Source organism: Tubulanus polymorphus, chromosome 9 (genome assembly GCF_964204645.1).
Source record: "Tubulanus polymorphus chromosome 9, tnTubPoly1.2, whole genome shotgun sequence".
NCBI classification, from domain to species: domain Eukaryota; kingdom Metazoa; phylum Nemertea; class Palaeonemertea; order Tubulaniformes; family Tubulanidae; genus Tubulanus; species Tubulanus polymorphus.
Window position 1 is genome coordinate 12,579,671 of NC_134033.1, and position 26,060 is coordinate 12,605,730.

At 41.4% G+C, this 26,060-nt stretch overlaps 2 protein-coding genes across 2 annotated transcripts; both read left to right on the forward strand.

Annotated features, from left to right (window-relative positions):
* Window positions 1-1,920: 1,920 nt before the first annotated feature.
* Window positions 1,921-10,339, forward strand: LOC141910558 (uncharacterized). The gene is made up of 9 exons (XM_074801250.1): window positions 1,921-2,098; window positions 6,324-6,383; window positions 6,918-6,992; window positions 7,676-7,771; window positions 7,968-8,096; window positions 8,175-8,321; window positions 9,542-9,604; window positions 9,796-9,825; window positions 10,316-10,339. Exons 2-9 carry the CDS (start codon window positions 6,339-6,341, stop codon window positions 10,337-10,339), a joined length of 609 nt encoding a protein of 202 aa, XP_074657351.1. The 5' UTR covers window positions 1,921-2,098; window positions 6,324-6,338.
* LOC141910559 (uncharacterized) lies at window positions 9,789-25,765 on the forward strand. Its single transcript, XM_074801251.1, has 9 exons — window positions 9,789-9,825; window positions 10,534-10,634; window positions 10,822-10,927; window positions 11,051-11,213; window positions 11,308-11,372; window positions 11,478-11,608; window positions 12,025-12,289; window positions 12,543-23,423; window positions 23,643-25,765. Exons 2-9 carry the CDS (start codon window positions 10,591-10,593, stop codon window positions 24,495-24,497), a joined length of 12,510 nt encoding a protein of 4,169 aa, XP_074657352.1. The 5' UTR covers window positions 9,789-9,825; window positions 10,534-10,590; the 3' UTR covers window positions 24,498-25,765.
* The last annotated feature ends 295 nt before the right edge of the window (window positions 25,766-26,060 follow it).

Consider the following 26,060-nt stretch of genomic DNA (forward strand, 5'->3'; position numbering starts at 1 on the left):
ATCATCCGAATGATGATACTATGTTTCTCTATGTATCAGCCCGCTATTAACATTAATTATCTAGCAAACGAAGCATTAGGCAAGAATTACGTATTCGTTATCAAATAATGCCATTTGGTGTCAATTTTTCTGCATAGACGATTGATCTATTGCGGCATATAATATGTAATGTTAGATGGTCTAGTTCCCTCCATCTCGTCCGACTCTATCGCCACTCCGTGCGTGTCTATGCGCTACATAGATAGTTAGGATAATGACTGCTCTATTAGTTTGTATTTAGAGAGAGTTGTCGTGCTTTTTGGCGACGACGGAAAAACAATATTGTATAACCCATGTGATCGCTAGCTCGTGTTATAGTTTCGTGTGCGGTTTGGCAGTGTTAATAGCTGATTGGTGTTTGATGCCTCGCATTGCCCAGGCGCTTCCGAGTCGGGGACTATATTAGAGACAATTCACCTTGAATGGTTTCGAGCCTTTCGTTTTGTAAGTAGATTATCTTTATCGTTGTGGGGTTATAAGTATATGCAATATTTTTGAAAAATAGTTTTCATTCAAAAGCTCGACTGGAAAAAGCCTTCGTTGATCAGTCGATGACCTGAAAATTTCAAAAAACAAATTTGGGGAAAATGAAACGACATATTAATGAGAATTGAGGGAAACGAATTTGAAGCAATTAGGGGGTAGTGCAGTTTATAGACTGGATCTTATCTTAACAACTGACGATGATTTTTCAAAAATAATTTCTACAATCGATGCCTTTAGATTTTAGACCGAGAAATCGGGGTCTCGTCTCACGGAACGACTTATCATTTCATTACAAACAAGCGCAGTTATATTAGTATTTATGAAACCGAGTCTGATAATAAACAGGTCCCTAGAACGTTGAAGAACCCGTGTGTAGTGTATACTAGATATTTGCAAACCACTCGCGCATTGTTTACGGCTCGAAATGCGTCCAAAATCTATCGTAAATTCCGTTTTTTTCTCAATTCGATTGGCAATTGAAACGCGCAAAATTAGAAAGTTTATTCGGGGGGTGACTTTTGAAGGCGTGAGTTGCGTTATCAACTAGAATCATGTGTACATTGTGGGTGTGTGTGAAATTTACAGTTTCTCGATAAAAACCTAGTCAACGACCACTTCAATTTCAACTGAATGATCCTCGAAAAAAGCGATATGCTCCGTATGAGGTGTCCTTATTTCCGTTATATTATCGGCCAACTTGCATATATACGTGATGTTGAAAAAAATTCCTATAGTCTTGATGCTTGAAATTGAAATTAAGATGAACATTTTCCGATAGATTCGACTATGTTATCTATGGAACTTTTCGTCCTTGCAACTTGTCAGCAGCATTGTGACAGACATCACGTACAAGATACGAAGGCTATTTCGCAGAAATCATTCAGAAAATTCATGAAAGTTGGCTTTGTACTGCGGAAACCTAAACTCCGGATGCAATGCTCCCATTGATGATAAAGGAATAGGCCTATGTATATAATGCAAATTATTGATTAAAAATAATTGACATACATTCGTATCTCATGTTTATCACAAGAGAAAATACTCAGAGAAAAGACTGATATAGACCCTTTGGCCGACATCAGTGTGACCTGTATAGTACTAACGTCGGAACGTCGGCTTGTTTGAGCTTTTTCCTTCTCTTCCATTTCACCGCCACGCTTCCCTTCTTCACTCCCTCAACACCTCATCTCCTCCTTGCTCTCTCTTCCTCCCCTACCCCCATCCCTCTCTTCGCGACCCTCTCTTACTCCATTCCTCTCCCGTCTCTTCTCTTCATATACGGTGTACGAAAAAAAACATCTGGCGCTTAAGCATACATAAAAATATAACGTACGTTTATATATAAGCACGCGTTGAATGTGCGTTAGTGATAGAAATCCGAGCTCACAACGACGACATCCTGTGCCACAACGCTGTGTCACATCGATAGCGTTATCATCATAAACAAGCCCTATATCCTATGGCGACTTCTTCCTTAGCGATAGATCATTTTCGGATTAAACGTATTTAGCTTTTCTGCTTTGCGTATGTGTGTACGATAGTGTCATCGATAATCTGTGATATCACGCCTCGCGTAAGTACGAAGGTTTTATGAATGAAAAAAATGAAGTGGTCGTCTAACGATGTTGGGCGTCCCGGGTTCGAGCCTCAGGCAATCATAGTCAATATGGTAACACCTTGTTTACTGTAGAATCCCTATCTACAAGTATTGGGCCTTTTATGCATCGGTATGCATTTACTGTGAAATACCCAATCCGAATGGTAAGGTCCTTTGATTCCTGTGGACCTTTCTGACATCATTTAACTAATGAAAATTTTTTTGCAACAAAAAAAACAGAATAAAGACTGAAGAACAATTAATTGAAATCACTGATAACAGGCGTTCAACCGTTTGATGATAATAATGAGGCAATCTAACGACCGATGACGTCACGAACACAAAGACATCCGAAAATTACCGTAAATTAGAGACGGTGGTTCCATTCACCGAAACAGCAAATAGTTTGCAATCACTTTTTTAACGCATTCAATTATGAACAATTTTTGTATAATAATTCTGATTGCATTATCAATAGCTGCCCTATTCATGTAGCGTTTTATATGTTTCGTTGTTTTTTTGTCAATTGTGTTTACTCAGGGCCTGTTTCCTCTTCGGGGTGTCGTGCACCGATCGGTCGATGCGTGGTGGGCCACGTGAGTGCACAATTTAACCCCGAAAAACAACCTCATAAAATCTGTCGCGTATTGCGCAATAACCGTTGCGTTTAAAAAAATAATAACTGTGTAAATTCGAGAAATGATTGTAATTTTTCCTAATCGTGTTCGACAGCGCTTATAGGCGTCGTGATATCGACGATTTCTGTTGTTCTTCCGCTTGTAAATTACGGTTTGACCTAATGAATTATTTAACGGTAGTGCACTGGTTTGTCAACATAAATAACCGGGGCTTCGTATGTCATTCTGCTGTCGAAATTTACGACAAAAAATACGCATTAAGTCGAATTTAATAACGCATATATCACATATCGTGTATATACAGTTCATATTGAGAATTCGTACATAGATTTTGGTTGATAAGAATTTTTTTGAACGACATCGCTGTTGATTTTGAAATAATTAACATTCCTCGCACCGTTACGAAAAAGACTGTCATTTCACTGAAACGAAAACAGTTCATGTCACTGATCTATATAAAACGTCAGGCTAATTCATACACAATATACTGTGTCCTTGCCCTTGTCAGGGGGTTGATCTATAGCCTTGTACTACCGGTTGTAACCATTCATTCCACGGGTCAAAAGTGGGCTCCTTCGTACACTTCGATATGTGCCGAACCAGTAGCAAACCTTTCGCCGAGATTCGAACCCCGCGACACATATGCTCGATTCGAAAACGTTTTAGTCTTTTAGTTATCGGAAAAAAGGATCTAACGATCCTAATTAGAGACTGTAATTAGTTAAAAGTATCCATCTATTAGAACAACCATTTTGCGAAAACCTACTAGTCGAGCATTGTTCAACTGTCAACTATAACTTGGTGAGGACGTCATAAACTAATTATCAACATCCATAATTAACTAATTAAACAAAGTTCTCATACATTACTGATTGTTGTTATATACCCTTGGTCTATATTTTGAGTAATTACGGTCCTTGTTCTAGTACAAATTACGAATTTCAGAGCATTTATTCCTATTTTCCGTTTTAAACTATACTTGTATTATGAATGAAACAATGTATCATCGTTATCTGTCTGTATTATGATTCTTTTATAAATACGACCGTTTTGTATACACAAATATCTGTTTTTAAGAATTTACGGCGGGGACCTTCGGACCGACCCAGTTAACCTATACCAACCTGTTCTGATTCGCTTTTATAAGTGCCGGGCTTCTTGTTCACCTTTACGTTCCGACTTTGGATCGGCAGCGTTTTTAAGGTTTCATTTCGATTCTTGGCCTTGTTATTATTGTGAACATTCGGCTCATGTGCGGGGCTGGACTACGAAATGTTAGAAATGTAGCTTATTCATCTATAAAAATCAATATATTTCAAAAAATCATAAGTGATGAAGCCATCAGTTTACAAATTCCGCATCTGCAGAAACACCAGCTTGGTAATGATGAGCTGGATGAACATTTCAGACGACATGGCAAACAAAATATGTACATAACATTACGATGAATTTATTGATTTAGAAAGGAAGCCAAGTTGCTCTTGTACCCGATTGGCTAATCCAATAATTTCGTGGGAATGGGGTTTTGTTAAAGTGCATGTAGCCTACGTATGTGTTTTGTGATGATTCTCCCATGGTTTTGGCGATGCTTACGTGATGAGGGGATGGTAGGACTCCGCGTCAGAGGGCAGTCTTTCGAAGCTTGTTCTCGCGGTAGGAGTAGAACGTGATGCATTACGTAAAATGTTGCTTATACAAGTTTCCAATTTTAAAGAATGAAAGCAGCTAATTCAAACAGAAATGAAAACTACTACCACTGACTGATTAAATGTAATTTTTCAGCTGGAAATGAATATGGAGAATTTGAAAATCATATCTGAGAAATTTCGTTCCCATTGCTGTCGATATTAAGTTAAAGGTCGTTGACTTTCTTTCGAAGTTTTAAGACGCAGTAGGTCTAATCGAACTAACAGTATAATTTGGTTTCTAGTTCAACTTCACCTTTCGCTCTCTGAAAGCTTGAACAATTTGAATCGGTGCTAAATACCAGTAATTGCTCCGTCGATTAGTTCCGTTTGCATAAGATCAAAAGGTGATAAATAATAGTGTTTTATTTTTATTTGTGTTCGAACGAAATATATTCGAAAATCAAATAGCGTAGAAATCGCTCTCGCTTTCAATTTCGGTAATTCAATAACAATTTCATATCGTTCTAACGATATTGAGTTCCCCAATAGCAAGGTTGAAAAATCATAGAATGCGCGTCAAGTGTGTTTGGACGAAATTTATACTGCCGTCTGGCAAATACTTTCGGGCTATTATCAACAAAACGACGGGGGATATTTTACCTTTTCATATATGTGTACGTTGGAAAAAACGCTCTCAAAAATCAGACACGTCGTCGATCGCGGTTTTGTGTGTAAAGGCGAAGAATGCCGTTCGTTCGGGACCGCGTTAATTTGTTTACACGACTGTTCTCGTTTGACACGTACTGAAATCACCTCCTTTTAATTGAATATAAGTCGATTGCATATACGTGCGTGATAGAAATTATGATTAGTTTTTTTTTGTGACGACGTTAAGCCAGTGCACGTTAGTTCGTGAATTTGGTTACGTTGAAGAGTTAACCGGTTGTGTAAACGTGTGGTGGTTTTGCAAAGTCTAACAACTGCCAGGTGGTTCCTTTACATAGGGACCTCGATCTTCGGTCTTAGAAGTTTGTCGACTATTTTCGAAAGTGAAACCGGATGTCAGTTAGCCATGACAATGGTCCGGAAATGGTCGACCACGGGATTGAGCACGGTCGCTGCAGTTCGGACTTATTTCCAAGATGGCCGACACTTTGTGAAATGCATAACGACCAAACCACGTATTGTGCGTTCGTTTATTAGCTCCTGCCACTGTAGTCGACAGCTACAAAAACCGAACTTCGACCTGAAGGTCAAATTTGTCCTAGGCAACACCCTGGCGTAGTAGCCTAAACATAGCTCTGATTGGTCAACAGAGCTTAATGTATGTATTATTCGCACGAGGAGTCCAATCAGGGATCGATTTCAGACACACTCGTCAACCCCCTGTCTAGATTTCAGACATTTAACACCTAATCATCGGGCACAAAAATAGAGGTTTGTTAGTACGTGTGCATTCCAATAATGAAAGGAAAAATCAATTTGGCACTGCAAAGGCCCATGCAGCCCTCGAAGGGTACTTGACATCCCGAAATATATACGCGCGCATAGAACACTCAGTTATGAGCATGATAAATTTCCACACACTCCACGTATAATAATTATACACAGCGAAACAGTCATTATATAACAGCGCGAGGATACTTGACTCGATTCACTATAAATCGCTGTACGTTGTGACGACATTGTTCTAAAATCAATTACGCAGCCAGAAAGTTCGTGCCTAAAAACAGCCCGTCTATTAAAAAACCCTGAATTCCTATATATATATATATACAACCATAGAAACGACATTCAATTAATCAACCCCTCCGTATTCGAACTTCTTGGTCAAGTTTTGGTCATATATTTGACAAGTATTTTCTTTCAATCGAACCGTAAGATTTTAAAATTTTCTAGGCTAGTTTTGTTTAGAATGTGATCTTTTCTATTCAGATGGAACATACGTAAATGATGGAAGTCGCCGACGAGATAACCCTTCTAAAGTTTTGTACGGTAAGAAAATCATTTTGCCGTGTTTCGTAATCATGGTATTTTGATATATATATACATATATAACATTTAAAATGGTGTATAACAACACGGTGCTAAATTGTTGAACAACAAACTATCGACTTCCAGGGTTGGAATATTTTAAGTCAACTGTCAGGATTAAATACAGTCATAGCGGAAAACATTATTAAAACAATACATTCCAAATGTTACCCGGGGTAAATAAGTTAACAATTCCTGAGTCTATATTGGGCGTTAACATGTCCTAATCAATCCAGATGCCAGTGTCGAGGATTTGGTATTTTCTCTCCTGTGTCATATATGCCACGAGAATAAAAGGAAAACCTATTCAAGAACCATTCAGTCGATCTCTTCCCTTCTATCCTAAGGCTTATACATAAAACTCCTGAGCACTTAGTAGTTGCTTGGATGCTACTCCACAGGAACCGATGACCGATACGAGTTAGAGTTAGAGAGATTGGGTGTAACAATACACACTAATGAAGGCTAATGATAATTCACTTCGTTTTCTAACAGGCTGTTGCTGATGAATTGGTGACTGGTCTGGTTTTCGCGGACAGAGTCGACCTCGGCAAGCTTACGCAATACAAGGTTCGTTCGTCGTCGGAATACGACGATGAAAAATGTTTTTGAATTTGTCATATATATTCGCAGACGTGAGTGATATCACATATCTGTTTATATCGAACCCAGTCCCCGCTTCGTTATTATTATGCTCGTGCGATCTGTTATCGCCATGATTTGCATAATGAATTTTTCCCAGGGATTTCTATCGTCATCAGTTTAAGCAACAAGCTGACACGAGACCCAATTCTGAATCATCGTTGTTAGATATCGTATTCCACATATTTGATACCTATATAGAATCGTACGCAGTATCCTATTGCGATCAACACGCGGTGTGATGGGCCTAATTTGCACTGATCCAATTTTCTTAAACTAATCCGCCCGCGCGATAAGTTTCTTTCTCAACTAAGAACCGGCCGGCAAGGAAACGGACAGAAATAAATAAAAAGCTTCAGATGGCAATCCAACGTTTTTCCGACATTTACGGTTTAACCCTATATCACCGATATTACGTCCTTGAGTGATTCCTTATGCATCTCTATTTGCACATTCATTTATCGAGCATCAGAGGTATAAAAGATAGTTAAGATTTTCATAGAAAATATATATACAATAATCAAATAATATGTACAGTCTGAGAGGTTATCAATTTCAGTGAATTTTGTAATAAAACGTTGTCTATTATAAGAATGCATTTTCTCGCGCAGAAAGGGGCTTTAAAACTGAAGGCTGATCATCCCTGGGCAACCCGTCTCATTCACTGTCTCGATATACACTTCAGAGCCGCCACTAAATGGAGAACGGTAAGTGTCTCTGAACATATTGCAAAATACAAAATGATACTTGTAAAAACCGTATGTGTTTTGCATATATACCACGTGTTATCATATAATGTATCAGCGTTTTTAATGTTGAGATTGGCGCCGAAATCCAGCAGGCGTGGCTGAGAGATTTCCAGGTACAGAATCTTCACCCCTGAAATATCGAATTTCTTTTCAGTTTCAAGAGGAACTGCGCGAAATCGAATTGCGCGTTGAAGAAAGCACGAAGAAACTCAAAGAAACTTTAGAACTTTACAAAGACGATTTGTCTTCAAAAGGCGTAGATTCAATAACTCGAGAAATTTCTGTAAGTCTAGTATGTCCTCGTGACGAGAAAGGTTATGGAAATATGAATTTCATCAAAACGTCTTCTCTCGATTTTTAGAATGCTTCAGAAGTTAGGAACGATATCCTACCGAAGCTCAGTAAACTTTACGCTCAAGCGGCCACTCTTCCGTGTCTCGAGAAACGTAACGAACCACTGAAAAAGCCTTTTCGTGTCCACATGATCTGTTCGCTTCGGACTAAACATGTAAGCATGATACTCATCTAAAAAAACAACTTTTCTTCTGTGTTTTGCTACTTTGAGTAGTACTTGGATTCAACATCAATTTTACGAGATTGAAATTCATCAGATTAAAACATATTCCAATGAGATCAAAATGAATTCTTAAAATTGCTTGTTACGTGTTCAGAATCGCTATACAGTCAAAGATAGAAAATCCGGCACACCCGAAAAGGTATTTAATGCATGCATGTTTAGACGCTCGGTTTTCCAGTAACACTGTATACCCCTAATCATAATGGCTCTCAATTTCATGTAACTAATCGTGGTGAAGTTGTATGTGAAAAACCACTTGATGATTAATATATTGTTTGTTATTATCGTGTGTTGGCCAGAACGTATCCTTGCTGGAGAGTTGAATCCTTCCGAAATGAATATTGTTTGCGGAAGGGTATATCAATGAGGACATTTCTTTCATTTGAGTTGGACGTGCGTCCAGCGGGAATTTCATGTACATTCATATGCACAACATCTTCCCGTGGTTTGTTATTGTCGTTTTGATTTATTTGGATAGAAATTAGGTGCTGGTTTAAGATATCCATTTTGTAGAGCATGTACCCATCATTTCAAGCATGCCGTGTGTAGGTGTAGATAGAGCTCTTGCATCCATGTGATTTCTCGACGGAATATTGGTGGGCGAACACAATGATTGACATGTCGAACCCTTGAAGTTTGTCAATCCGCTGATCATCTTTTGTTGTTATGTACAGCAAGTCTCTCAAGGGCTGGTTGGCAAATAAACAATGATATCACATGCGAGACCTCTGGCATTTCGTGTTTACCTAATTTGCATATATCGAATAATGTAACATACACCCAGCTGCGACTGGCTTGCGAAATTTACATTTTATGTCTACGATACCAATACAAATTCAAATTAGCCGAATTCCAGCTAATTAGTTAATCCTAGTTAATTGATAATTTTTGCTTAATGGGATTACGTAGGTTTAAATCGAATCGCACGTACCCAGCTGTGACGCTTTGAAATTTTAAATCAACTCTTAAATAGATTAGAAACTAGAGCTATACATTTCTGTCTATAGTATCTTCACATATAATCTTATTTAGGAGAAAATATGTGTTAAGTCTATTTCTTTGTAAATGTGCTAATATTGAAATGATTGCGACATATGTTTCAGTTTTGATGAATTAAAGTAATCCGAATCTAATTTTATGGTTTGATCTAGGTGAAACTAAAGGAAGGAGAAGCGATGACACTTTTGGATAATCACGATCCCGTTCAATGGAAGGCAAGTAAAAGAGGATAAAAGATGATATTTATGGGGAATAGGGACGGGATGGCGAGGTGAAACCAATTTGAGAAAATGTGCCTTACAATTCAAACGCCACTTGCTTTGGTCTTGAATTGTAAAATTGTTGCTGAAATGTATAGAATACGAAGCAAATACGATCATTTGTTTTTTTATTGTCTATATGATAGGTTCAACAAATTCCAGAGAAAAAATCGAAGGTACAAATAAAACACGGGTGTTTAATGATGTTTGTTTGTTTGTTTGCTTTCATAACATTTTTTAACAATCGGTTTTAAAACAACAAGAGTCGCACATATTATCATTCACAATGCATGAATTTTAAAAATCCGCTTTTGACCGTTGGCTTATCTTAATCATTGAGCTTCAGAGTTTTAACATACCCAACTAGGGTAGTTAGAGATGGCTTTGAAACAAAGGAAACCATTATCTCTGGTGTTCTTCGACTTTTTCCAGAGCACTAAGTCCAAGACTTGTACAAATGAAGCACGAATGAACAGTCCTTATAAGATGGGATTCACATATATATACCCATAGAATAAATCTTCACGAATAACACTTTTATCAGTTTGCATGATGCTTGTGTATATGGGCTAGGTTTTTACGAATAACACTTGATTATAAGGTTGGATGATGCTCATTTAAATGTTTGACATTTGTTTTTTGCTTTGCGTTTGATATTGTGTTTAGTATCCAACCGTAATCGATATTTAGTTATTTTCTGCCGAATTTATTTGCATAAATCCATTTTTGCACATACAACTGGTATAGCTGTAGTAGCATGGGCATCTTGGTGATATCTTTTTCAGCGGTTGCGTGGAAATATATGTTCCGCATAATTCTTTATATATACCTTTTTACAGAACGTGTAATCAATTAGTTTTTATTTTAAATTTCGAATGGATCAGGTGCGGGCACGAACGATTTCGTCGGAAAAAGTCTACAGCGTTCCTTCCTTGCTGGTGATGATCCCGGGACCTACCGAAGAAGCGGCACTCAAAGTAAAAACGTACGTAAATATCCTACAAACTGGGTATCCATTTTTTGGGAGTCGAAATCGGAACCTCAAAAATGATCACATAGATCATCTGTGTACTTGTGAACGTACTAAAGAACGAAGATGGGAGACTGACTGACCAAAATAAAAAACACCTATTGTTTTATTTTCTAAATGTAATGTATACTTGCAATTTCAGAATTGAAGATAAATTGAGGGCCCGGTTTACTGAAAGCACGTCTGTGATACACAAAACAATGGTGGTTTATTTTCAAATACTTCTTCAATCGTGGCAGACAATGTTCGTAAGTAGCTGTCCACAATTGTGGGATCCGAACGTTTCAACTATGGAATTAATTCTCATTGAGAAAATATTAAAGTTTCTATAGAAATCCGATATAGATGATACTTTTTGTTGCATAATCAAGGGTACCAGGATGAAGGAACTTGATAAGAAGGAAAAGAAGGAAGTGGAAACTGTTTTCGACATGGTAAGCACTTTGATAAGCCGCCATTGGAAAGACGTCGAAACGAAGAAACTTCAAACGGAGGTGAAGCAATGGAAGAAACTTTTGTCGAAGGCCGGAAAAGGTAATTCAGAATTGATATTATGATTCCGCGCTATGGCGACAAACACCAAACATCGAATTAATCAATCTATAATTTGTTCAACGATATTTCATAGGAAAGACCGGTAAAGAAATAACTGATCATTTTCGACAACTGAAGAAGCTAGCATCAGCAGCAAATGTAAGAATTACCAAATGGAAACTTATCTCCGTTCAAAATTCAATTATGAACCATTGGAACTCACGAGATAATGCTTATTTTCATGTCCGACTCGTTTCTGTTTAGGATAATGAGTCAAAGATACCATTGAACCCGGAGAAGATTAAGGTGAATGGAGACCAGCTGATTCCGCTTTTACACGGCGAAAAACGACTGTACGCCGACGAATATAAACAAAGCCAACAGCGATATAAAAGGTATACAATTACAACTTCTACTATTATTTCTGTGCTCTAAGCAAATGTATTTTTGTTGAGCAAATAATCTAAACTAAACTAAAAGAAAAACTAGACAATCACCATGAACTGCGCTCCCCTACGCCCACACAGTTGTGAGAGTAGGGTTTTGCTGAGAACTTACTGTGGCTTCTACACTCCCGCATAGAAAGGTGTACCAAGATTGTGGTCTCTACGCTCCCAGACATGTACAAGGGGAAGTGGATTTGCAAAAAAAACCCTATCGTGTTGTTTATGCAACCACATGTGAGGGAGGATTTTACCAGGTTCATGTTATGGCCGTGGTTCTTACTTTTATAGCTTATCCCTCCCATAATTCATGAGTTACACCAACAGTCAAATATACCACAATAAAATCGATTTAAAATGAATTTCAGGAGATTAGAAGTGACCTACGTAACGAAGGAGATAGAACGGGTTGAGGAGATAACTTACATTCCCGTAGACGCGATAGGTGGCGCTGTGAGCCCTGGAGTGAGGGTTGTTACAAGGTCGGTGATCGTCGACGGTGAAGAATTACCGGAAGAGAATGAAACACACGTCATAGCGAAGAAGAAACCGAGGACGGTGGACGAATCGGGAACAACCGACAGCGATGAAGATAAACTGCCAAGTAAAAGCAAGAAAGGTGACCACAAGAAGGTAAACAGATAACCGAATGTAGTTGGCAAGAATGAGATGAAACTGTTCGATGTTTTCTAGTGGGAGATCACGATATGTATCTTAATGGTGAAATGCAATTTAGATGCAGATTTTAATTCTTTCAATTGTAATGTAATAGCTTAGAAGATGTCTAGTTATTTTTCCGATTTTAATCGAACTATATTACTATGGAAGAAGCTCCAGCCCAATAATAGATAGGTACCCGATTCGCATACATATCTTTATATTACAGGTGAAGAAATGGACAGAGACTTCGGAGAAAACCGAAACTCGGCCAGTACGCAATGGAGACAGTTCTTCAGAAGGTGGTGTCGGAGACGACATGGTTGATGATAGCATAGTGAAGGAAATAGCTGTAATAAAGATGATACCGAACGAACCAGTTTCTGTCACGATCAGCGATTCGAAATCGATCCAAAATAGTGAAGTGATTCCGACAGAAGGCGATGGCAGGAACGGCGCTGTGGAAGTCGAGGAGGATATGGACGTGGATGACAACACACGTCAACCGATGGTCCAAAAACGAACAGTCTTAAGAACTACGACTACAACTACGCGCAAGGAGACGTATACTATGAGTGGTGATGAGGACAACAGCGACGATGGAAAGAAAAAAGCTCCGGACGGCGTAGAATTCGACTCATCGGTTACAGCTTTACTGAAAGGCGACGATAATATACCAATCAGTGAACTGGATAGCAATGAAAATGGGCAAGTCAGTATCCTAAAGGATGACATAAACGAAGATGAACCGATAACGACTATCTTGACGTCGCGATCATTAGTGTCCGGAGATGAAGGTGTGACGCTGCCACAATCGGTAGACGGTGGTATCGTCTATAAAACCCAGTCGGTGTACAGCAGTAGAGTCGACGGAGATGGCGTGGATAGAGAGAGAATTGTAGAGACGTCATCTGTCGGCACTGATGATGGGGGAGCGGACAGAAGACAAGTTTCAACGACTACGACTACGCGTACGATTTACGGAGAAGGTCGGCTGGATTCGTCGGAAGCCGGGACAACACCATCGGTAGATCGTTTCGGTAATGTCGTGACGAAAGAGGTGACACTTTCAACGCAAGTAGGTCCCGTTGGTGAGGACGATATCGTAAGTGCAGCGTCTCCGGACGGGAAAGTCGTCGAGGAAAAGGAAAAATTAACGACGACCGATCGTTTTGGAAATAAAATCGTCACGACAACAAAAACTAAGAGTATAAGCGGCGCGGATAGTCCGGATCTAAGTGATCGAGCGGGTAAAGAAGTTAGGCAGACGACTCTCGTCACGAAGATGGAATTAGTTCCAGACGACGGCAGGCGTGATGCGTTTGATCGATATCCGACGAGTTCTGAAGTAGATCAAGCTGATCAAATAACAAGATCACCTACTGGTCGAGTTATCGTTGGGGATGGTACGGGCGACGCACGTTCAAGGCAAATTGACGGAGCGCGAATAAACAAAACCGACGAGTTTGGGAACGTCATTCAAACGGTCGACAACTCACAGCCTAATCGAGATTCTTCAGGACAAACATTAGGTCCAGATGACGATGAAAATAGCCAATGGGAAACTGATGAATTTGGTAATAGAATACGGGTCAGAACCACGCGAACAACAAGTAGCGCAGATGGGGCAGATATTGGAAATGTAATCCAGTCAATGACCACAGAAGGGTATGACATAGGTCAGGCTGGAGAAGTAAACACGGAGACTGAACTTGATAGATTTGGAAATGTAGTCCCTATAACGACAACAACCATCTACGGTACTGATGGCGCTCCTGACGTAGGACGCCAAACAGACAAATTTGGCCAGAGGGCAACCACTGATACAATACCGTACGGCATGAGAGAGGGCCCTGCAGATATCAATGAAAGACCACAGGGAGATGGTAAGGACCTTGATAGATTTGGTAATGTAGTCATTACCACGAGAACGACAGAAACAATCTATGGTAGAGGTGATGCTCCTGATGGTGGAAACCATACAGATAAATTTGGTCAGAGTTTAACCACTGACACAATACCGTACGGCATAGGACAGGGACTTGGAGATATCGATGGAAGACCACAGGAAGATACCAGAGACCTCAATAGATTTAGTAATATAGTTACTACCACAACACCGACGGAAATAGTCTACGGTACAGATGGTGCTCCTGATGGTGGAGGTCAAACTGATAGATTTGGCCAGAGCGTAACTGCAGATAAATCACAGTATGGCATAGAACAGGGCCCTGGAGAGACCGAAGATCAATCACAGGGAGATGTCAGGGAACTTGATAGATTTGGTAATGTAATTACTACCACGAGAACGACGGAAACAAACTACGTTAGAGATGATGCTCCTGACAGCAGAAGCCAAAACGATAGATTTGGCCAGAGGGCATCCACTGACACAATACCGTACGGCATGAGAGAGGGACCCGGAGATATCGATGAAAGACCACAGGGAGATAACAAAGAACTTGATAGATTTGGTAATGTAGTCACTACCACGAGAAAAACGGAAACAGTCTACGGCAGAGATGATGCTCCTGACAGCGGAAGCCAAACAGACGAATTTGACCAGAGGGCAACCTCAGGTGCAATACCCTATGGCATAGGGCAGGAAGCTATGGACACCGATGAGAGACAACAGGGAGATACCAGAGACCTCGATAGATTTGGTAATGTAGTCACTACCACGAGAACGACAGAAACAGTCTACGGCAGCGATGATGTTCCTGATGGTGGAAACCAAATCGACGGATTTGGCCAGAGGCTATCAACTGACACAATACCGTACGACATAAGACAGGGCCCCGGAGAAAGACCACAGGGAGATGTTAAGAACCGGGATAGATTTGGTAATGTAGTCACTACCACGAGAACGACGGAAACAGACTACGGTAGAGACGATGCTCCTGACAGCAGAAGCCAAAACGATAGATTTGGCGAGAGGGCATCCACTGACACAATACCATACGGCATGGGAGAGGAACCCGGAGATATCGATGGAAGACCACAGGGAGATAACAAAGAACTTGATAGATTTGGTAATGTAGTCACTACCACGAGAAAAACGGAAACAGTCTACGGCAGAGATGATGCTCCTGACAGCGGAAGCCAAACAGACGAATTTGACCAGAGGGCAACCTCAGGTGCAATACCGTATGGCATAGGGCAGGAAGCTATGGACACCGATGAGAGACAACAGGGAGGTACCAGGGACCTCGATAGATTTGGTAATGTAGTCACTACCACGAGAACGACAGAAACAGTCTACGGCAGCGATGAAGTTCCTGATGGTGGAAACCAAATCGACGGATTTGGCAAGAGGGTATCCACTGACACAATACCATACGACATTGGACAAGGCCCCGGAGAAAGATCACAGGGAGATGTTAAGGACCGGGATAGATTTGGTAATGTAGTCACTACCACGAGAACGACAGAAACAGTCTACGGTAGAGACGATGCTCCTGACAGCAGAAGCCAAAACGATAGATTTGGCCAGAGGGCATCCACTGACACAATACCGTACGGCATGGGAGAGGGACCCGGAGATATCGATGGAAGACCACAGGGAGACAACAAAGAACTTGATAGATTTGGTAATGTAGTCACTACCACGAGAAAAACAGAAACAGTCTACGGCAGAGATGATGCTCCTGACAGCGGAAGCCAAACAGACGAATTTGACCAGAGGGCAACCTCAGGTGCAATACCCTATGGCATAGGGCAGGAAGCTATGGACACCGATGAGAGACGACAGGGAGGTACCAGAGACCTCGATAGATTTGGTAATGTAGTTACTTCCACGAGAACGACAGAAACAGTCTACGGCAGCGATTATGTTCCTGATGGTGGAAGCCAAAACGATAGATTTGGCCAGAGGGTATCAACTGACACAATACCGTACGACGAAGGACAGGGCCCCGGAGAAAGACCACAGGGAGATGTTAAGGACCGGGATAGATTTGGTAATGTAGTCACTACCACAAAAACAACAGAAACAGTCTACGGTAGAGACCCAAGAGTGACGGCAGAGCAGACATATAGCGTACTTACAGAACCTGAAACTGATAGATTTGGTAATATCATTACAACTACTCAACGTTCAATGACTACCTACGGAAGAGAGGAAGGCAAAGGGACAGATGAAGAATCTGGAAACGAACGAGACAAATTTGGAAATCTTGTTGTAACAACTAGAACTACTGAAACGATGTACGGTGGAGTTATATATCCCGATGAAACTGGTGGATTTGGCCAAACGACATCTACACAAGAACCAATCGCCATGCATGGTATCAGCCAGGAGCCCAAAGATGATGCGACGGGTGAAATGAAACTGGGGAATCTAGAAGAGCCTAAAACCGATCGATTTGGTAATATTATCACGACTACTACAACATCAAAAGCAATTTATAGTGATGGAACTTCTGCAAGAGAAAGGAAGGACCAGGAAGTGCCTGAGCGCGATCGATTTGGAAATGTTATACCAACTAGGAAAATCGATGGTTACGGGTACATTGAAAATGACGAAAATGATCAACAAGCACAGCCTGAGACTGATAGATTCGGCAATATTGTCACAAATCAAAAAATGTCCAGAAATGATAATGACGATAATAGTCCTGAAGAAGATGTAAAGGGCCGGGAGCAACCTGAAACTGTACGGGATAGATTTGGAAATGTTATCACGACAACAACAACGAAGACAATATCTGATCGGGGAAATCTGTCCACGGATATTGATCGATTTGGTCAAATTATCACGACAACGACCTCAACATCTGAAACTACATATGACACTGAAGAACTTGAAGGGAAAGGAAGCGATCTTGGGCAACCAGGAACCAGAACCTTACGAAGCGACGATCAAGAACAGGAGCCTGAGCGGGAAAGACAGGAACAAACCGAAACTGAACGAGATAGATTTGGGAATATCATCACGACAACTAGAACTACAGACACAGTGTACGGCCGTGAAACGAGTCCCGAAAAAGAGAGGGAAGATACCGGTGGGTATGGCCGGAAACCTGATACAACTAGAACATTTGGTTCCACGTACGGTCCAGGTCAGGAACCTGAAGAAACTGTGGTTGAAGAGAAGAGACAAGTGGAATTCACAGAACCGGAAACTGATAGATTTGGTAATGTTATCACGACTACGCAAACTACACTAAGAACCTATGGCATAGATCAAGACGTCGACGATCGTCAACAGGAAATATCTGAAACTGAAAAAGATAAATTCGGTCCAACGACAACTAGAACAACCCGTACTGTGGGTTCTATGTACGGCGGCGGTCAGGAACTTGATAAAACAGAACCTGAAACCGATAGATTTGGTAATGTTGCCACCGATACGCACCCATCTAGAAAAGATGAACAACCAGGTCAAACTGAAATAGACAGATTTGGAAACGTGGCCCCCACTGGAACTACAGAAGCGGTTTACAGTGAGGAGAATAGCCAAGACGATCCAGGAAGGTTTGGCCAAACGACAACTAGAACAACCCGCACAGTGACTTCCATTGGCCAGGAACCCGATGAAACCGTTACTGATAAGACGCAAGATGTTCTAGCAAAACCTGAAGCTGATAGATTTGGTAATGTTATCACAGCTACAAGAACGACTAAAACAATTTATGATCGTGAAATCAGTCCTGAAACTGATAGAGAAGAATGGGACCAACCTGAAGTAGACAGGTTTGGAAATGTAGTAACTAAGGCGAAAGCTACAGATGCAGTATATGGTAAAGAAAAGAGCTCAGATGAACCAGAAAGGTTTGGCCAAACTACAACAAGAACAGCTCGCACTGTCAGTTCTATGTATGGGATTGGTCAAGAACCTGAAGAGAGTGTGACAGCAGACGATGATCCAGTAGATATCACGGAATCTGAAACTGATCGATTCGGCAATGTGGTGACAATTACGACTTCCAAAACGGCTTATGGTGCTCGAACTTCAGGAGAAATTGAAGAGAATCAACCAGAGATTGAACGTGATAGATTTGAAAATGTAATAACAACTACACAAACAAGAACTGTATATGGACGAGAAAAGATGCCTGGAAATGAAGAACAGGAACAACCTGAAACTCAGGGAGATAGATTTGGTCAGACGACAACGAGAACAACCCGTACTGTGAGTTCCGTGTATGGTATCGGTCAGGAACCCGAAGGAGCGGTTTATGACGAAAGAACAGAAGAGGAGTTCAAAGGACCAGAAACCGATAGATTTGGTAATCTTCTGACAACGACTCGAACTTCCCGAACTGTTTATGATGATGTGATCCCTGCAAGCGACAGAGACCTCGAACAACCCGTAACCGAACGAGATCGATTTGGAAATATGGTTACGACGACCCAAACCTCCCGAACCTTGTCTGATCGAGAAGAAACACCTGACGGCTATGAAGATGATCCCCAACATTTATTAGGAACTGAACGTGATAGATTTGGAAACGTTGTTACAACAACAAGATCTTTGGAAACAGTTTCTAATCACGGAAAGTTCTCTGGAGAGACAGACTCATCTGGCTTAACGACTAGAACAACCCGCACCGTTAATTCAGCGTACGGTATTGATGGACAAGAACCTGAAGAAACAGGTACTGAGGAAATGACACAAGGAGATCTGACAGAAACTCAAATCGATAGATTTGGCAATGTTATTACGACTACTATAACTTCTAAAACAATTTATGGTGCAGGAGTCCCTGAAGAAGATATAGTCCATGGGCAACCTGACAATGGCCGAGAAGGGTCTAGAAATGTTATCACAACTATTAGAACTGCAAGGACTACCATTGGGGGAGAACAGATTTCTAAAAATGACGAAGCTTCACAAGATGACCAAGGATCTGAAGCAGACAGACTCGTTCATACTAAGAGTAAAACTATCTATGGCCGAGATGAGACTCCTGAAAATGAAGGACCCGAAACTGAAGGAAATAGACTTGGTCAAACTACAACAATGACAACTCGCACTGTAAGTTCCATGTACGGTATCGACCAGGAACCTGAGGACACCGTCACCGAGGAGAAGAGAAACGAGCAGCTTACAGAACCTGAAACTGACAGGTTTGGTAATATTGTCACGACTACCACAACTGCAAGAACGTTTTATGATGTCCAAACGCCCGATGATGATAAAAACGAAGATAAACCGGAAACTGTACGAATTAAATTTGGAAACGTGATAACCACAACTAAAACTATGCAGTTAGAACCTGATAAAGAAAATTCTCCCGACGAATTCGGTGAAAGGATAAGTGCAGTTTCCAAGGAACCAAAAGAAACTGTAGATAACGAAACTACACAAGAGGAATTCACAGAACCCGAAACCGATAGATTCGGTAGAATTGTTATCGAGACACCCGAGGCACCCGAGGATGACACAACGAGATCAAGAACAACTATCTATGGACGGGAAAGGGCTCCTGACAATGATGAACCGACACATCCAGAAACTGAGGTAGATCGATTCGGCCAAACCACAACGAGAACAACCCGTACTGTGAGTTCGATGTATGGTATTGGTCAGGGACCTGGAGAAACTATTCCTGGGGAAATCACACAAGAGCAGCTCAGAGAACCTGAGACTGATAGATTCGGTAATATGATCACTACTACTACTACTTCCACAACTGTGTTCGGTGCTGAGATTCCTGAAGATGAAAGGGACCAGTTGCAACTTGAACCAGGGAGGGGTCGGTTTGGTACTGGGAGTTCTATGTACGGCGTTGGTCGGGAACCTGACGAAAACGTTACTAAGGAATGGACAGAAAAACAGCTTACAGAACCTGAAACTGATAGATTCGGTAACGTTATTACTAGTACGAGAACGTCGAGAACGGTTTATGATTCTGAAACTCCTGATGATGTTGGAGACCAAGAGCAACCTGTAACCAAACTGGACAGATTTGGAAATGTTATAACGACGACCAAAACTACACATGGTCGAGAGCAAACTCCTGAACTCGATGAACGAGAAGAATCCGAGACTGAGAGAGATCGATTTGGCCAAACAACAACTAGAACAACCCGCACTGTGAGTTCCATGTATGGTATTGGTCGGGAACCTGAAGAAGGTGTTGCCGAGGGAAATGAATTTACAGAACCTGAAACAGATAGATTCGGCAACGTCATTACGTCCACAATTGTTGCAAATCCAGATGAAACCGACAAGCCTCAACCTAGGATTGACCGTGATAGATTTGGAAATGTTAGAACAACTACACACACTACCAGAACTGTCTATGGACGAGAAAAGACGCCTGAAAATGATGAACAGGAACAAACTGAAACTGAGGGAGGTAGATTTGGTCAGTCGACAACGAGAACAACCCGTACTGTGAGTTCCATGTATGGTGTCGGTCAGGAACCTGAAGGTGACCAGGCGCAACCTGTAACTGAACGGGACAGATCTGGAAATGTAATCACGACAACAAGAACTACCCATGGCCGAGAACAGACCCCTGAAAATGATGAACAGGGACAAGCTAAAACTGATTCAGATCGATTTGGCCAAACGACAACCAGAACAATCCGTACTGTGAGTTCATTGTATGGCATCGGTCGAGAACCTGATGAAACTGTCACTGAGGAAAAGAGTCAAGAGGTTCTAGCAGAACCTGGAGGGACTGACAGGTTCGGTAATATAATAACTACTACAAGTTCCAGAACTGACTATGGTGTTGAATCCCAGGGAGAAACGGATGGGACCCAACCTGAGATTGAACGAGATAGATTTGGAAATGTAATAACAACTACCAGAACTACAAGAACTATCTATAGCCGAGAAGAGACGCCTGAAAATGATGAACAGGAGAAACCCACAACAGAACGAGATCGATTTGGCCAAACAACAACAAAGACAACCCGCACTGTGAATTCTATGTATGGTATTGGTCAAGAACCAGGGGAAACTTTGGCTGAAGGAACACACGGGGATCTCACAGAACCAGAAACTGATAGCTTTGGTAACATAATCACTACTAGAACTTCGAGAACGGTTTATGGTTATGAAACTCCTGAAGGTGGCCAGGAGCAACCTGTAACTGAACGAGACAGGTTTGGAAATGTAATTACGACAACCAGAACTACCCATGGTCGAGAGCAAACTCTTGAAAATGATGGACGTAAACAACCTGAAAGTGATAGAGATCGATTTGGCCAAACCACAACTAGAACAACCCGCGCTGTGAGTTCCATGTATGGTATTGGTCAGCAACCTGGAGAAACCGTTACTGGGGAAAAGATACACGAGGTTCTAACAGAACCTGAAACTGATCGTTTTGGTAATATAATCGCTACCACAACTTCCAGAACTGTATATGGTGATCAACACCAGGAAGAAACTGGCAAGGATCAACCCGAGATTGAACGGGATAGATTTGGCAATGTAATAACAACTACCAGAACCACAAGAACTATTTATGGAGAACAGACCCCTGAAAATGATGATCAGGAAAAACCTGAAACTGATAGAGATGGATTTGGCCAAACAACAACAAGGACAGCACGTGATGTGAGTTCTATGTATGGTATCGGTCAGGGAAGTGAAGAAACCGTTACTGAGGAAATTACACAAGAACAGTCCACCGAACCTGAAACTGATAGATTCGGAAATATTGTCACTACCACTAGAACTTCGAGATCTGTTTACGGTTTTGAGGCTCCTGACGAAGAAAGGGACCAGATGCAACCTGAAGATGAAAGGGATAGATTTGGTCAAACGACGACTACCACAACCCGCACTGTGAGTTCAATGTATGGTGTCGGTCAGGGACCTGAAGAAACCGTTACTGAGGAAATTACACAAGAGCAGCCCACCGAACCTGAAACTGATAGATTCGGAAATATTGTCACAACCACTAGAACTTCGAGAACTGTTTACGGTTTTGAGGCTCCTGACGAAGAAAGGGACCAGATGCAACCTGAAGATGAAAGGGATAGATTTGGTCAAACAACGACTACCACAACCCGCACTGTGAATTCCATGTATGGTGTGGGTCGGGAACCTGAAGAAAGTGTAACCGAGGAAAAGACGCAAGAGGAGTTTTCAGAACCTGAAACTGATAGACCGGAGCGTGATAGATTTGGAAATATTGTCACAACCACTAAAGTTTCGTTAACAGGAGGTGATGAACCTGATGTAGACAGGGTTGGTAGAGCTACAACAAGGACCACGCAGGAAATATACGGTATCACCGGAAATAAGCCGGATGTTAGCCAAACTGAACAAACTGTGATAGTTAAAACCGAACGATTTGGAAACAAAATCACCTCTGGTGGGGAGATAGACATAACAGAGTCCGATAGACGGCGCTATGGTGGCTTCGGAGAAAGTAGCACTGACGCCGATATTGCTTCCTCAACGACGACCGTGACTACGAAAAGAATGTATGGCCTGGATGACAACGACAATGATGGCGATAAAGAGGGATATTCGGAAACGATAACTGAAACGCGCTACGGAATAGAACAATCCGAAGTACCGAGTGAGGTTGTCGACGATGATAGATGGCGCAGTGATAGTGGCTGGCGTGATCGTAGAACGATCACTGAAACGTGGAAGACAGAAGAGGGTGATGGTTCCAGACCGGACGACCTAGTAGCCAAAGATGCGGGAGATGATGAAAAATGGAAAACCGATAGAGGCTGGAGTGATACGCGCACAGTCACAGAACGATGGAAAACAGGAACTGGTGATGATAGTGGTGATGGTGGTGTTGATGAGAGGAAGGAGGGTGGTGACGATGAGAAATGGAGAAGTGATGGAGGATGGAGTGACACTCGTACGGTCACGGAGAGATGGAGAACAAGAGAGGCCGGTGATGGTGACGACGCCTCTGGTGGAGGTGCGGATTCCCGACGTGAGACTCGTCGTCTGGGTAGATCAGACTCGCAGACGGATAGAGATCGCGATGATCACGCCATCACGAAACGTCATTCATTCATAAAAGCCGGATTCGACGGCGGCGCTCAGCGACTAGAGATCCAAGTTCGAGCGCCCGAAGACAGTGCTTCACTGCAACAAGACTGGGGTGAAGAGAAGATGATTTCGCTCGGTGAACGTGAAGAAATGGAATTAGCTGAATCAGAACAAGTTTTACAGGTACGCATTTCTATTTGTATGGGCAATGATAAAGTGAACATTCACAATATTTAGCGGGAAGTCAGGCCGTGGGTTCGAAACCCATACATTACCATAGTGTCCCCGGGCAAGACATTTAACCTTCAGTGCCTCTCCTCACCCAACTATAGAAATTAAACTATTCGAATTACTATCATTATCATTAATAACTTTCCTATTTTTCTTCTCTTTTTGAATTAGTCGAAGGGAGAGGTTACGCAAACGTTCTTTGTCGAGGCGGTAATCGATCCGAGAAACGACGAAGCCATTTCGTTAGACGACGCTCGAGCGCTCGGCATAATAGACTCCGCTCATGGGCAATACGTGAATATCCAAACTGGGCGTCGAATCCCGATCCCTCAAGCGATGAGCGAACAGAAAATCATCATTACCTACGAAACGAAAAGCGAAACTGAAGAACCGTCGAAATCGTACGGAATCATCAAGATCAAACACTTGCACGCCCGACCGGCGTCGAAATATAAAATACATCACGTGATACACCCGGTCACCAATCGAGTGCTGACGTTATCTGAGGCAACAGCGCAGAATGTCGTCGACGAAGCTTTGACTACTTATCGAAACCCGAAATCCGGCAACGAGATACCGCTTTCCGAGGCAATCGAGAAAATGAAGGTATTGGCAGACGAGCAAGACGAAAACGAACAGCCGAAGACGCCGCTTTCTCCCGGGCCGGACTACGAACCGGACAGCGAGAAGACTTACGTGGTAAGCGCTGTCGTCGATCGGTTACAAAAGCGACGCGTTTCGTTCCGAGAAGCGGCGAATATCGGACTACTGGATCAACTGAACGGAACTTTCAAGGACAACGTAACCGGAGAATCGATGTTCATCGGCGACGCCATACATAAGGGTTTCCTGAAAGTTCGCGAACTCGACTCGAAAGAAACGTTGGATATCGATCCTACCAACCACGTCGTCGTATCGCGGGTTAACATGTTGAAAAAGAAGATTCTCAACCCTTTGAAAGCGATTCGCGCTTTCCGGTCGTCGAGACTGTCGACAACGCACGAAGACGAAGAATCTCACGCTTAATGAATAAGGAAAAAAATACTTTGTAAATTAAAAAGTTTATGATTAAGTTGGGGAATATGAATCTCGACACTTACTTGGGCTTAATGTCTACTACATCGGTTACTGTTTCTGCATCAGACCCCATACCCCTCCTTTATATCATTTTAAATAACGGCCAGGTCGAATGATCAGCAGGTCCAATTTTCTTTTAATCTATTACGGTAAATTAATGTTCAATGACCACTGACGATTGAATACTTAACCGTTTTATCTGCCCCACGGCGCTTGCGTGGTTATCCAGTGACCGGCCGTGGCTTCGACAGTAGCCTCTACTAGATTGCATGTATTTATATTTTTTCCTGAGCAGTCACAATTTTATGCACAATAGTTATTCCCAAGTAATTAAAAGAAACATGTAATTTCCGATTGCTTTTGTCACTACGTACACTCACTGCCTTATTAATTAGACTTCTTGTCATTAATCTCAATTTTGATGGATTCACCCCCTGTGAATTCTACAAACCATCATTTAGCCCTATTAATGCGATAAATGCATATTATACATTTATAAAGATTAGAAATCTAGGAACAAATAGATTTTCCCTCGAACTATCAGAGTGCCAAATTCAAGTCTTTGAAATAGTGTATATTTACTGCTATGAATATTATTCATAATATACTCGTGCCAAATTTAATCCGAATGTGCTAAAATAACATATACGAATCGTTCACAATTTGTGAATCGTAATAGCCTTAAGCTGCTTGACTTAACAAGTTTATTCTCTTTTAAATCTATTACATTCAAAAATGTGTTAATAACGTGATTTAATTCGGCGTCACTGTGTATCAGTGTCAAATCGAAGTCGATTATTTCAATGTACTGTGCTAAGTATCGCAATGCAACGCTTGAAATGCGTCCTTTAAACGATAGACATTGATTTTGATCAACATTTCTGAAAGTTAAACAGAGATCGGTGTATTTTCACTGGGACGATTGGGAAATTGCACCGAATTCAGGGAATACGGAATCACCCACCGTGCTTGTGTTACGATCGTTTTGTTTTCTTTTTGTAAATAGATATTTCGAGTCGAATACGTAGATATTAATTGATAGACGTTAAGTTTTATTTAGAAACGCGAATTTTTTTGCTTTAAAATCTGTTCGATCGTAAGAAATGTTTTCTTTGTTTCATATGATTCAAAATCATTATAGAATATAAATCACTATGCAAACTGTATTTGTGTATTGTAAGACACATGTATAATCATTTTTTAAACTTGTTGGTATTTTGCGCTGTTCAGCTTATGAATAAAATGCGTTGTATAGAAGAATATGGAGGTTATTATTTCTCCTTTGTTAGTATTTCACCCCGCTATATCGGAGTACTCATTCTGACCTCAATGTACTCAGGTTCTTGTATTTCGATGCCCCAAACGGGCACAGATAGATCAGTTGCACAATTATGACCTGGGTCCAACGCGATATTAGCGTTTTAATAAGCAGAGAATGAAGACTACTTTGGATCCAAGTCACACGACTCCATGCAGACGTGCCACTTCTATCATACGAATGAAGCAAATCTT